The sequence below is a fragment of the Apaloderma vittatum genome, unplaced genomic scaffold (assembly GCF_000703405.1).
Source record: "Apaloderma vittatum isolate BGI_N311 unplaced genomic scaffold, ASM70340v1 scaffold9362, whole genome shotgun sequence".
NCBI classification, from domain to species: domain Eukaryota; kingdom Metazoa; phylum Chordata; class Aves; order Trogoniformes; family Trogonidae; genus Apaloderma; species Apaloderma vittatum.
This window is the reverse complement of record NW_009703048.1, coordinates 36,551-51,046: the sequence shown is the minus strand read 5'-3', so window position 1 is coordinate 51,046 and position 14,496 is coordinate 36,551. Positions and strand designations below refer to the sequence as shown.

The 14,496-nt window shown below is 41.6% G+C and overlaps 1 protein-coding gene across 2 annotated transcripts in view; it reads left to right on the top strand.

The window, feature by feature from the left end:
• The window catches only part of LGALS8 (lectin, galactoside-binding, soluble, 8), a 14,366-nt gene extending 1,006 nt beyond the window's left edge, over positions 1–13,360 (top strand). The window contains exons 2-9 of one of the 2 annotated variants that reach the window (XM_009864465.1): positions 5,346–5,434; positions 6,471–6,681; positions 7,327–7,443; positions 9,322–9,378; positions 9,459–9,485; positions 10,510–10,598; positions 12,468–12,633; positions 13,089–13,238. In XM_009864465.1, the coding sequence (XP_009862767.1) occupies positions 5,346–5,434; positions 6,471–6,681; positions 7,327–7,443; positions 9,322–9,378; positions 9,459–9,485; positions 10,510–10,598; positions 12,468–12,633; positions 13,089–13,238 (906 nt within the window). Of the gene's footprint in view, positions 1–5,345; positions 5,435–6,470; positions 6,682–7,326; positions 7,444–9,321; positions 9,379–9,458; positions 9,486–10,509; positions 10,599–12,467; positions 12,634–13,088 lie in introns of both variants that reach the window. The other variant, XM_009864466.1, reaches the window with a different exon arrangement.
• Positions 13,361–14,496: the final 1,136 nt, after the last annotated feature.

Genomic DNA, 14,496 nt, shown 5'->3' with positions numbered 1-14,496 from the left:
AGAGTGATGGAGGTGTTGCCCTCTATGTTAAGAAATGGATAGAAAGAGATATCCCTGAAAAAAAGCCAAGAGCAAGTCGAAAGCTTATGGGAAGGTTTAAGAAAGTGTACTCCCCCCTCCCCAATGAGCAAGAGCAGCGAGCTAGTAGCAACAAAGGAGGAGAAGGCTGAGGTTCTCAGCAACTTTTTTGCCTCAGCATTCACTGGCAACCTCTCTCCTCACACCTCTGGAGTTGAAGGATTGCGAGATGCGGACCAGGGGGACAAAGTCGCTGCCACTGTAAGTGAAGATCAGGTTTGTGACCTCCTGAGGAACCTGTGCATGCACAAGTCTATGGGACCTGATGAGACACATCCCAGAGTCCTGAGGGAATTGGCTGATGTAGTTGCCAAGCCACTCTCCATGATGTTTCACCTGACAGTCAAGTGAAGTCTCTGTTGACTGGGAGAAGGGAAACATTGCACTCATTTTTGAAAAGGGTAGAAAGGAGGACCCCGGGGGACTACCGACCTGTCAGCCTCACCTCTGTACCTGGGAAGATCATGGAACAGACCTGCCTAGAAGCTCTGCTAATGCACACAGAGGACAGGGAAGTGATTCAAGACACTCAGCATGGCTTTACTCTAAGGGCAAGTCCTGCCTGAGCAACCTAATGTCTTTCTGCAATAGCATGACTATATCAGTAAACAAGGGAAGAGCAATGGATGTCATCTTTCTGGACTTCTGCAAGGCCTTTGACACAGTTCCCCACAACATCCTTCTCTCTAAGATGGAGACATATAGCTCTGATGGGTGAACTGTTTGATGGATAAGGAATTGGTTGGATGGTTGCATCCATGGGTTAGTGGTCAACGGCTTGATGTCCAGATGAAGACAGGTGTCAAGTGGTGTCCTTCAGGGATCTGTATTGGGACCGGTGCTGTTCAGTATCTTCATTATCAATACAGGCTAGGAGTTCATGTGCTAGAGAGCAGCCCCCTGGAAAAGATCTTGGAGGTACAATTGGACGAAAAGCTGGACGTGACTCAACAATGAGCATTTGCAGCCCAGAAAGCCAATTGCATCCTGGACTGCATCAAAATTCTATGATTCTGTGATTCTATGAAAAGAAGCATGGCCAGCAGATAGAGAGAGATGATTCTGCCCCTCTACTCTGCTCTGGTGAGACCTTGGCTGCAGTACTGTGTCCAGCTCTGGAGACCTCAACACAAGAAAGACACAGACCTGTTGCAGCCTGTCCAGAGGAGGGCCACAAAAATGGTCAAAGGACTGGAGCATCTATCCTATGAAGACAGGCTGAGAGAGTTGGAGTTGTTCAGCCTGGAGAAGAGAAGGCTCTGGGGAGAACTTATAGTAGCCGTCCAGTACCTGGGGCCTGCAGGAAAACCGAGAGGGACTGCTTACAAGGGCGTGTAGTGACAGGACAAAGGGCAATGATTTTAAACTAGAGCAGAGTTGGGAAGAATTTCTTTACTATGAAGGTGGTGAAACACTGGCACAGGTTGCCCAGAGAGGTGGTGAATGCTCCATCCTTGGAGATGTTCAGGGTCAGGCTTGATGGGGCTCTGAGTGATCTCTAGTTAAAGATGCCCGTGCTCACTGTGGAAGGGTTAGACTACATGACCTTTAAAGGTACCTTCCAACCCAGTGCATTCCATGATCTATCGCAGCTTTGGACGGATACACACCTGTGCCCTCAGTGAATCTCATTGTTCAATCCCACTGTATGTTCACTGCTTGTGAAGTGGATGGAGTTAAGGATGATGAGAGAATTGCTTCAACCTTCTTCACAAGAACTCAGCTGGGAGAGGAAGGAAAGTTGTATTGATGTTAACGAGAAGGTGAAAGGACTGAACTGCAAAAGGGAAGGGAGGATGAAAGTTGGTAGATAGAGATTGGGGTGGGAGAGGAGATGTGAAGAGGCAGATTAGGAGATGTTTAGGACAAATAATGAGTGTAAGGGAGAAAGAATTCCAGCAAAATTGAGTGACTGCAAGGGACTGATGAGTTTGATGGATAATAAGACCAGGCTGGAGAATATCAAGGAGTAAACTAAGGCTTAGGTGTCAAGAGTCTTGAGGGTCAAGTTGGGACAGTGAGTATTTGGAATTGGAATATGGAAACAAGAGTTGGGAAAGATTGTGCTGATGACCTCAGGACAGCTTCCAGACAAGGCTGTGAGCAACCTTGCTCTATCTGACCCTGCTTTGATCAAAGCGTTGGGCTAGAGACACCAGAGGTGTCTTAAAGCCTCAGCCCTTCTGTAATTCTCCCACCTGTGTGATACACCTGTGGAATACTGTGTCCAGTTTTGGGCTCCCGAATTCAGGAGAGACAGGGACCTACGGGAGAGAGTCCAGCGGAGAGCTACGAGGATGATTAAGGGACTTGAACATCTCTCCTGTGAAGAGAGACTGAGAGAACTGGGCCTGTTTGGCCTTGGAAGGAGATGGCTGACAGGGGACCTTATTAATGTATGTAAGTATCTGAGGGGTGGATGTCAAGAGGAAGGGGACAATCTCTTTTCAGTGGTGCCCAGCACTAGAACAAGAAATAACGGGTTTAAGTTAGAACATAGGAAGTTCCACCTCAACATGGGGAGCAACTTCTTTCCCAGTGAGAGTGACAGAGCACTGGGCAAGGCTGCCCAGGGAGATTGAAGAGTTTCCTTCTCTGGAGACTTTCAAAACCCGCCTGGACGTGTTCCTGTGTCACCTGCCCTAGGGGATCCTGCTCTGGCAGGGAGGTTGGCCTAGACAATCTCTAGAGGTCCCTTCCAACCCCTGACATTCTATGATACCACAAGAGGGACTTGGTAGGGATGGAGGAGGGCAAGCTATCAAGATTTCACTGTTTCAGTGAATTGTTCCATGAACAGCAAAACTTAAGAGTTTTACATGTTTGAGACTTATTTCTTCATAACTGTACTGTTCTGAATCATCCAGAAAATTCTGCTTTACTCTGTATGCCTATGCCCTTTATTCCACCCCTCTGGCAAGGAACATTGTCTTGCCCCAGCTGATGGGGCAGCTGTCTGCTACCCAGCAAGTTTGGATGAAAGCTGTGTTATCACAGTCCTTCCCTCTATAAAACCATAATCAGTCTTGTTTTATGAAAACTGGAAGACATTAGAAAGAAATTGATATTTGAGACCTCTCAGACTCAGTTGACATTGACCAATTGGCTTCAGAGGTAATTTTTGGAGCTCTACAAAAGAACAGGGATGCTGGTAGACCACGTGATATCACAAGCATTACCTTCAATAAATGAAAAATTAGTAGAAGAGTGTCTTGAGACATGAGAAAATTACAGGCACATTCTGTGATGACACAATCTAATTAAGTCAGTAGTGTTGCACCGAGGAAATGCTCTGTTATTGCCTTGCAGATTCCATGTCTGAGCTTTTGGAAAGTAGATAGGCCAGCCTTCTTTTCTCTTAAATAAATACATGCTTTTGAATGTAAAGAAGTGTTTCTGCTGTAGCTTCTCTTCCAGGGGTGAATAACTTTGTTCCACTAGAGTGGTTATGTCCCAGCATCCCTGGCCTGTGCCTGTACATTTCTCTGGTTCATTTTGGAGACTGAACCAGTAAGTTATTACTTGACTGTGTTACTCAGAGCTACTACCTCTCAGGAGCAGTATGTTAAAACTAAAATAATCAAAGTATGTTTTTATTCTTACTTATTATTATTGTTCTTAATCTTTTAATTAAAATGAGCCTCTTGGATACAGCTCATATATTAAGGAACCAATCTACTACCAGTAAGCAAAGGAGTTTCAGCCTATTTATTCTATCACTTTTCACATGTAATTTCACATTTTGGTCCTTCTCTGCTGCACCTGCTTAAGCCAATAAAAATACACAAGACTTAAAACAACTTGTCCGTTTGCAAGCTTATGTTTGAGAAGCGGGTTCTGTAAGTCTGATTTGCCTGATGTAGAAGACAACTGCAAATGATGTTTTGTGCAACATGTGGGTGGCTGAGAAGGAAAGTGGCAAGAGGGCAGAAAAGGATGTTTATCTACTGGTGGAAATGATCAGCAGTCTGGGTCTAGACAATTTTTGCTGTCATTCCCCTGTACTTCTTCATAAATTCACAAGAACAGATGTCAGCAATCGCATCCCCTTTCCGTGTCTTCCTGTTTTGCATTATGCTACGTATGTGTTTAAAAGTTAAAAATCTCAACTTGTCCTTTTATGGCCCAATATTCCGTTTGGTTTCCAGTCTGTTTGTTTTTTGTTGTTAAATTACTGGAACTCTTGTTTGCAACTCATGTTTCAGTTCACAGACATCCTAAAATCTTACATAGTGCTCTGTAGATCAGGGATTTTTTTTGGAAAAAAAATTCCCCCAGATCAGCCTTGGCAGAAATTGTTGTCAATTAACCAGAGCAAACGCAACATTTGCTACCATTTCCTTCCTTTTTCAATCTAAAGCACGTGTGATGAGATGCAGGCTTACAGCTTTGTTTTCAGATCGGTCTTCGGTGAACTTCCACAGATTTCTGTCAAGGTGCTCCCCTTCCTTTCCTTCTTGAAATGCTGGGTGCAGTAGCTGATGGTCAGGGTAGGGCTTCTGTCAGCATGCCTGAGCTTTTGCCAGGGAGCTGTGCTGGGGTGTTCAGGGCTTTTATTTTAACTGACACATCCTCGCATATGGCTTAACAACTCCTGCCATGTTGTCATTTGAATTTAGTATAATGTGCATTTATTACCTTCTCCATCTATGGGTAGGGAAGCAAAAATAGGCAGGCTTTGAGCCAAACTTCATACCATAAATACCGAGATGCCTGAACAGGGCTATTTCAGTGCACCTTGCGGTTCTTAGCTCATTAGGATGAAGTATTTTGTGGTATTTGTCATGTAGGTTTTTGCTCTGACATAGTCTCTTCTTCTCCCATCACTGTTTTCCAAAATGGAGCAAGAACAAGCAAAAAGGCAGCTGCTGTAGTCTGGGGTCAGAAGGGTTGTGGGAAGTGCCTCCTGCTACCATGGAAGAGCTGGTAATAGTCAGCTCTTGGCAGTGATGTAATTTGAAATGAATCCTCTTTATTAAAAGTGGGGCAATAAAGTATTACCTCTCTTCATTTGAGAGCTAGATAGGAGGCTGGAAATTCTAGTTCTGAGAAACTCCATTTTCATAGGTGAAAATCTGCTTGTTTTTTCCTTCCCATGGTAGAGGGTTTAATGCTTTTCTACTGTTTCTTTTAAATTAAATGCTAGTTACGTTTCTTTTAGTGTTCTAGAGTACCACATAATTAAGTATTAGAATACTATTTTTAAAGCTATTGTGGTGTGTTTTGCTTTCATCACAACATGTTATTTGGATCTTCCCGTCTTCTAGGCTATTCCATATGTTGGGACAATACTTGATGGTCTTGTTCCTGGAGAGCTGATTGTCATAAATGGGACTGTTCCTGATGATGCAGACAGGTAGTGGCTACAGAGTCACTTTTTGCATGTTGCTATGTGAACAAGAATGTCATGAATAAAATGTTTCCAGGGGTCCTACTTACAATGTCACACAAAGATTTGATCTAAATCCTTATGACAGTGTCGGAGTGAATATGGGCTTAAGTGGTTAATGAAAGCTTTGTGAAGACAAGTGGAAGATGAACTGATTTTTTGTTTTCTGCTGATCCTCTTTTCTCTCCTTTTCCTTTGCCTGCTTTGACAATGCTTTTTCCTGTCATAGCATATGTCTTCTTGTCTAGAGAGATTTTCTGAGACTAACAAAATTGATAACTGAATGTGTTGCATGAAGGAAATAAACTGGGTAAGGAGGTATGAACTAGTCCATGTGCCTGTTGTGGGGAGGTCTATTCCCTGACTTTGCACAAGGTTCCTGGTTTAACCCCAGCTGGCAACTAAGCATCACACAGCCGCTCACTCACTTCCTGCCACAGTCAACAGAGTTCCTGCCTTCTTTCTTCTTCCCCAGCTTTACATGCCGAGCATGTTGACCTATCCTGTGGGATGTCACTTTGGTCAGTCAAGGTCAGCTGTCTCAGCTCTGTCCCCTCCCACCTCCTTGTGCAGCCCTGGCCAGCTCACTGGTGGGGTGATGTGGGAAGCAGAGGAGGCCTTGACTCTAAATACTGCTCAGCAATAATGGAAACATCCCTGTATTATCACACTAGTTTTGGCATAAACCCAAAACATATTCTCATACTAGCTATGTTGAAGAAAATTAACTCTACCCCAGGCAAAACTGGCACAGAAGCTTCTGTGGTATGGATGATTACCATTAAATACTTAAATATTTTAATTCATTGCAATAAATCGTGGGAGAAGCTTTCACATGTGTAAGAATTGGATTAATATATTTGTTTGGTTTTTTTCTTTATCTGACAATACTCATTGTGTCTGCTAGTTCTGAGGCTCCGCAACAAAACACAAATGTATCAGACTTTTAGGTGATTTCTTGACAGACTGAGATGAATGTGTTTTTTTCTTATTTTTTGATTAGGTTCCAGGTGGACTTACAGTGTGGCAGCAGCACAAAGCCTCGAGCTGATGTGGCATTTCATTTCAACCCCCGCTTCAAATGGTCTAGTTGCATTGTTTGCAACACACTGGAGAGGGAAAAATGGGGCTGGGAGGAGATTACTTATGAGATGCCCTTCCAAAAAGGGAAGCCATTTGAGATTGTCATCATGATTTTAAAGGATAAATTCCAGGTGAGTCTGGATTGATTCTTTATCTGTAGCCAGTTGTCAGGACAATAAAAGAGAGGCATTTTGTATACTTACAATATATAGTTGGAAGCCTTGATTTCTCTGTTACCTTGGTATAATCTAACTACAGAGAAGTTTAGAAGCTTTTCTTTAAAGAGTTGCTAAGAAAATCGGACCTTGAATTTTGCATTGCTTCCGTCTAAGCTGGATGAGTAATGTCCTGCTGTGGCTAATGGCTATTCCACCCTTCCTCTCTTAAGTACAAAGGGGTGACCTTATGCTGAAGCTATTTTGTGACTAGTGTAGGACAGTCCTCTCGGAGGAAACAAGTGAGGTGTATTTGTCTTGCTCTGTTAGGCTGCAATAATAAATTGTATTCAATTGGTAATGACACATTGGTAAATGATCAGACGATAGAAACAAAAGGTGCAAAATGCAAGTTTTAGTGTAGGCAAAAAAAATTCCCTCACAGTGATGGAAAGAGAGACTTAATCATGCATGAGCTGAATTTAGCTCTCAAATTTCTAAGATGTTCCCTGCCTCTGCACTAAACGGGTATGAAACAGAGATGCACTCATAGGATTTGATACATGAGTGGTGTAATGTATGATTGATACAGTTTTCCTATTTTGTTTCCTATCTCTTTAGGTGTCTGTAAACAAGAAACACTTGCTGCTCTACAACCACAGAATTAGCCTTGAAAGAATAGATACTCTTGGAATATATGGCAAAGTACAGATCAAAACCGTAGATTTTGTTTGCAATGTAAGTTACATAGACAGCTGACTTGCTTGATTCCTTTTCTCTGTCTTGTTAAACTACAGAGTAGGTTGTATGGTCAAAGGGAAGTAGAGAAAAGCAGCTACACTGTTTAACATAGGTAACAAGATTTTATTTTTTTTCTGTCCCCTCTGCATTTCAACATGTGAGTCTCATGTGATCCCTGTCTTCCCGTTTCAGCCTTGAGGTTGGGGGCAAAAGGGTGGCAAAGTTTATGGCTTACAAAGTTAATGGGGCAGATGGTGTAAAAGTTGATTGGATACCGGATCTAGGAATGAATTAGACTTTAACTGTTACAGAAGGTCCAGAAGGAACTCTCAGTATTCAGTGCTTCTAAGTGACAAGTTCAGCCACAGCTGTAACTTGTTGCCTGTCCTTCGAATGCCAAGCTCAACTGCAGCTGGAAGTGCTTGTGCATATAATCCTGTTTTTCTTAAATGAAGTTTCTGAATTGTTAAATGAAGTGATAAGTAGTAGTGTATGTATGTTCGTTTCTGGGGGAGAGTGTCCTTCCTTGAAGACAGCCACAGCTGTAACTTGTTGCCTGTCCTTCGAATGCCAAGCTCAACTGCAGCTGGAAGTGCTTGTGCATATAATCCTGTTTTTCTTAAATGAAGTTTCTGAATTGTTAAATGAAGTGATAAGTAGTAGTGTATGTTCGTTTCTGGGGGAGAGTGTCCTTTCTTGAAGACTTTGTGGCTTGATTTGCACTTGAACCAAACTGCAACGAGTTTAAAGTGAAGTCAGTGCTGTGCTCTGTCTCAAATGCCAGCTCTGCTAGAGAAAGTAAACCAACAGGGAGCAGCTGAGCAACATTTCCCTTCTGCAGAAGGAGAGATCCTCCTGCTCTGGGAGAGTGAGACTTTTAGAGCAGAAACAGAAGATGATAAATTCCAGGGAGATACAGAAGGTGAATGCCTTTTCCATTTCCTCCTGCCTCTCACTAAGACAGCCTACCTACTCCTGTGTAATATTCTGGGTCTGTTCTGCCCTGTGTTAACTACATTGTGAGCAAAGCTTGGATCTGTTGCTTCTAAATGTCAGATTTAACTCAGGTCAGCAGACTATTAACTGTGTTGATAGAAGGTCGAGATTTCTGCTTGAATATGTCTACTCCCTGATCATTTGCGAAGCCTACAGGCTTTTGTGGGCCCCATCACTTGGCCTTGGGCATGTTGCCAGAATAATGTCTTGGAGGTCTGATCCTAAGAAGAGCTTGGAGACAAGCAGGTGCTGTAGGTAGGTTTCTGTCCCAAGGACAAAGCAAAACAGAGTAGCTTTAGGCTGTGGTTGCTGATGCTGTGTGCTTTGGGGAAGAAAAGAATGGAGCAGGTTGCTTGTTTCCTTTTTGTCTTTGCTTCTGATACACTCTTCCAAGGAGTGAGATGGAGGTTTATATTGAAATAAATCAGGAAAAGGCACAATCTGCCAGGGCTAGGCTGGAATTATGTCTCTGCATGGCCATGTTGCTCATCTGTCCCTCCCATGGGAAAGGATGCAGAGGGCTGCTTAGAATCCCAAGGCCTCCTGTGTGGACCTGCCCTGCTGATATTCCTCCTGGAGTGAGGAAAGCTCAGTGGGTACCCTCAGATGCTAAGGGGTTAACAGTGTTCTCACTGTTAGGTAAAGATTCAGACTGTAATAAGGTGGTCTTTAGAAATCTCAATTTAGCTTCAGCAATTGATCTTCAGGACATTTTCTTGGTTTGCAGGAGTCTGACTATTTTTCTTTACCTTACCCATAGATTTCCATGTTAGTAGTTCACCCTTCAAAGCAGCACAGATCCTTATACAATTCTAAACCTACTTTATGTTAAAGTTCTATGATGTTAGCAATGACATCTAAATATCTCTCTTTCTGCAGTCTTTACAAGGCTCTCAGCCATCATCTGTAGGAATAACAAAGATAAACACAGAAAATGTACGTATTTTTTGTAAAAGGTTGAATTAATCTCCCTGTTGTCTGATAAGTTAGTTCATGTTGTTTTTTTTCTCTTGTAGGGGGAAATGCCGGATGGTTCACAATTTGTAAGTATCTCATATAGACTTGTGGCAAATGTGAAGAATAAAAAAAAAAATCAAAACAAACCCACCTCAGATATTCATGAAAAAACATGCACAGAGCAAGGGAATTGAGAATCTTCTGGGAGAGGATCTTCAGTGAGGTTTTGCACAGAGTAACCCTCTTTGCTGCAGCTAGTAAAAGGGAGGCTATTGGTTAAACAATTTAGAAAATCCAGAGTTAGTCGTCATTTTTTTTGCAAAAAAAAAATCCGTACAGGTGGACAGTGTCCAGACTGGATTAAGGACTGTGCTCAAACTGAAAAGAGATTGAGACCCAGCAATATATACAAATAGAATTTGTGGGGAAAGTGAAGCTGCAGTGATTTTAGTTGCCTTGTCACTTGGCAGTCTGCCTTCTTCAGTCTTTTCGAAACGAAGTAACATACAATATTGGCATTTGGCAAGTGGTGGACTTCAACAAAAAAGGCAAAGTACTTCTCTATTCAGTCCTTTTCCTTCTAACACAGTGGAAAAAAAAAGGCGAATAAAATATTTGCACTGTCTATCATAATGAACTGGTAACAGAATACTTCTAGTACTTATGCAACTGTGGGACTACACACCTAGCATGAGTCTTATTCTTTAAAGGCTAACTGAAGCATTCAGAGAAGAGATGTTGGGCTGTCTGTGACTGAAAAAATATGTGATACAAATTTAAGTTAGTGCAGAGGGTTTTGTGATTATTTCTTTTCCTCTCCTTCTTCCTCTCCTTCCACCATTAATGGTGGCAGACGTAGTTGTAAATAATGTTTATATTGAATGCGCGATGATGGTCTAAGGAAAAAAAACTAACACATTAATATGTTTATCTTAGTGTAACTTTTCCATTGTAGTATTGGTATCCTAAAACATATTAGTAGGAATAATTTCAACTCTAAGTCCAGACTCACAATTGTAGGCCAGATTTCTTCCTGCTATAGTAAAGCTCAACTCGTATGTTGAAAAAAATAATTCACAATCGAAATTTTTACTGGTGATGTACTTTTAGGGACTTCCTTACGTTGGGAAGCTTGATAAAGCACTTCGTCCAGGAAGCACAGTTGCCATTAAAGGAGAAGTGGATAAAAACCCAAAGAGGTAAATGTAACTGAATTTTTCCTACTGTTAACTGATCTGGCTTTTTCATTGCCTCAGTATATCCTCACCTGCAACTTTGCATCTGGAATTGTCTGAAACTACAGTGTAGTTTTCTCAGGAACCTGCAGGATACCGCTATAGAGAGGACTTAAAAGAAATGCTCCATTGTGAAAAGTGAAAGTAAAACCCGAGTGTCTTACCCATCATTCACAAGATTGTGTGTCTGCTCGGGGTTTCCATTGTGCAAGGCAGGTGAACACACATATACAAACCCAGATTTTTTTGTCTAGAGAGATCCAAGAGTAAGGGAACTGGCAGAATTAGGTGGAAAACGAGTGAGTTAGATGGGTAGCTGGTGTGCTCAATCGCTGCATGTTAGTGTTTCTCTGAATACTTCTTGGATGGCCACCAGGGGGACTATGTAAGCACGAACACGCCCAGCTGACAACAACAGACAGAGGGAAGCTGGTGGGGCAGTGTGAGCTCTAATTTTGAGAGCAAATTAGGAACAACAGGTTGCAAAGAAGACATTTTTCCAGCATGATTTAAAGAGTGGAGGAGGGGCAAATGGAACTGAGGAAATGTCTGTGCTTCATCATGTCCTTTGCTTGAAGGGTGATTTTGGCTCTGCAGAAACATGCCTAAAAATGAAGCAATTAGTGCAAATGATGAGAAGCATGTTCTTTACAGCATGTGTTTGTGTTGCACTTCTGCTTCCTCAGAGCACATGTCTTCCCTGCAGCTGAACAGCACTCGGAGTTCATATTAATACTGGAACGCAAGGTCTAGAGATATCATTGACAAAGTTTGAATGGACTTTGAATGGAACAGGATAATTAATACTTAGAAAGTAGAATTTGTTTTCCTTCTTTTGGTGTGAAAAGCTTAATAGCACATTTCAAGTACTGAATGTACTACTTATAAGTGTGAAGAGGCTTTTGGGTGTTAGTTAAAGCATTGCAGGTTATCTACTCTTTGTGCTTTTAAAAGTATAGAGTTTTAGAGAGTTTGTAAGTTATTTAAATGTCTTGCAGTTCACATGGTTGTAGTAGTTCCTTTTTCTCTGTGAAAACGGACTTCACAGCTTGGAAGTATGGCTCTTGCTATATTTGGTATCTTGATTAAGCAATTCTAGGCTTCTCAAAGGAGGGAGGGAAATGAAATGACAGCTGAAGCTAATTTGGCGAGAGGATTGTTTCTTCTTCAGATGCAGCGAGGTCTGCCACGGGTTGAAGCATTCATTTGAATTTGGATGACTCTTCCCCCTGATCACTCCTTCAGAGCCCCCCTTTAGGAACCCTGTATCGTGGATGCGTTGGAGATTGCAGAGTGTTCATTCAGTCTGGGCTGCCTACAGAGTAGCACATGGTGGGCTAAGTGTCCTACTGATCTTAAATGTAGGGAGAGAATCCCCAAACTTTTCCTTAGAGTCTAACCTGCTTGTTGGCAGGAAGAATATCATGTCTTGAGGTAAAACAAAGCCTTGCACTCTCCACTGCCTGAGTTAAGAGAAAGAGATGGTGGAGCAAGTAGTACCGTGTATTTCTGTGAGAATGCTGCTTCCTAGCACGGTTGGGGAGCAGCACTTGGCCCACTTGGCTCAATACCTCCTTGCAGAGACGGGACCAGAACTCTGCAGGTGATGAAGCAGATCTAGCAGGGTCATGTCTTACATTTGCTGCCTCCAGCAAAGGTTTGTGTGCAAAGGAGATAAATGTATGTTAACTGCCCGTTTGGTTCTTCGGATGAATCATGGCCCTGGCTCCACAACAGTTCTGAGTATTGACTGAGGCCTTGGTAAATAGTATGGACTACTGCATCTTGTTTATAAACCCTTGGTATAGTAAACTTCTAAAAAATGTCTTCCAGCTTTGCAATAAATCTGAAATCGAGTGGCTCAAAGGACATTGCATTACATCTGAATCCCCGCATTAAAAATAAAGTTTTTGTAAGAAACTCATACCTTCATGACAGCTGGGGAGAAGAAGAAAAAGGAGTTGCCAACTTCCCTTTCAGTCCAGGGATGTACTTTGAGGTAAGATTAACTGAAACATAGCATCAAACTAGTAATTCTGCCTAAAGGATTAGCAGTGGTGCTTAGATATCATGTCACTAATACAGATTTATATAAAACTGCATTGTAGTGTCTTGAGAATATTTAGGATTAAATGGGACTATAGGGAACAGAAATTTGACTCTGTTTTAATGACAGGGTTTTTTTTAAATAGTTGCAAGAATTCAGTCTGTGCTCAGAATTAGTTTTAACTGAATTGTGTGATCCTTATGGGTCCCTTCCAACTTGAGTTACTCTATGGTTTTGTGTATTTTATTTAAGTGCCACTTTTAAAATCTTTCTTTTACATGGAACTTTCTTTGTAATAGAAGCAGGACTTAGATGTCTAAGTCTAGGCTAGATCATTAGGTAGTTTTTCATATCTAACCCTCAACACCTGAGCTTAAAATGTCACTCTTTTTCTTCTTGCTTTTCAGCTGATAATTTACTGTGATGCCCACCAGTTCAAGGTTGCTATTAATGGTGTTCACACTCTGGAGTACAAGCATCGTTTTAAACAACTTGAAAAAATCAACATAGTGGAAATCATGGGAGATATTCAATTGTTAGATGTGAGGAGCTGGTAGTTCTTTTCAATCATTACTTAAAGAATTGAACTTCTCCTGACCGTCTCTCCTTGTCAAGTACAAACACATACTAACTCGTGCTGAGCCCGCCTTTATCTATCTAGGCTTCTGCTTCTCTGAGTTAGGCAAGTACGAGAACTGCTACCTGCGAGATTAAATCCTCCTCTAGTTTACAGTATCCTGGGAAGCTACATAGTGTTTGCTTAGATAAATCTCCCCTATTACTGAACCTATCAATATGAAAATGCTGCATCAAACTGAGTCTAACAATTGCACTTAGTATGGTTAAGTTAACCTACTACTTGGCCTTTGTTGATGGCATGTTGTGAATATTGTGAAGTAGAAACAAGACTGAAATAGGATCTTAAGATATAGTTATCCACCCCAAAAGGGACATTGATAGTTCATTTATAATTGTAAAATATACTCTTCTGCTTCTTAGTTTACACTAACAACTGTAACCTTTTTACTGAGGCTGCATTAAGCAGTTGACCCATTAGTTCTAACAAAAGGCAAAGGAAGAATTTGATCTTCTTAGCCTGCTGCTGCAGTAGTACCTTCTGCTTATAAATGGCATAAATCATACAGCAGCATTCCTAGCCTTCAGTTTTCCAAAGGAAAAGGAGTTAGCTGGCTCCAATTGCATGAACTTTTGAAAGCTTGCTTCATCTAAAATGGCTCCTAAGCAAGTGGAGATTGCTCAGGGACTGGAGTACATGTGTGTGCTTTTTTGGTTTCTAGCGAAGTGTGAAACCAAGTACTCCAAGCAGGGTTACAGGTGAAATGGGAGTTGGATACTCAGTGCAATAGAGAATGAATCCTTTTCAGTCTTATATTAAAATACTGTCTGTCTGAAACAAGCTGTTCCTACTCAATCAGTTTTCCATACAAATGGCAGTCTTAATTTTTATACTCTTTTAACATATAAGTTGCTACTAGCTGTCAATATGTGCCTGGAAGTGTTCCTATGTATCTTAACAGCTGCTAAAAGAATGGAGCAATTTCAAGAATAAGATGTACTCTAAAACTGTTTACGATAAATTACCAGATTTAATGTATAAAAAGCATGGATAAAAACATTTGTGAACTCTGCTTTTTTCCAAGTGTAGCTATTACCCCTTTTTGGTCTATATTCTTGCCTCATTTTGCTTATTATCTTACCAGTATCTCCAAGGTGGCATAGTCATCCTGACTGGAGGACCATTTCCACATCGAAGAGTTAAGTGATTCAGAGTTCAGCTGAGCCAGGACTTGGCTG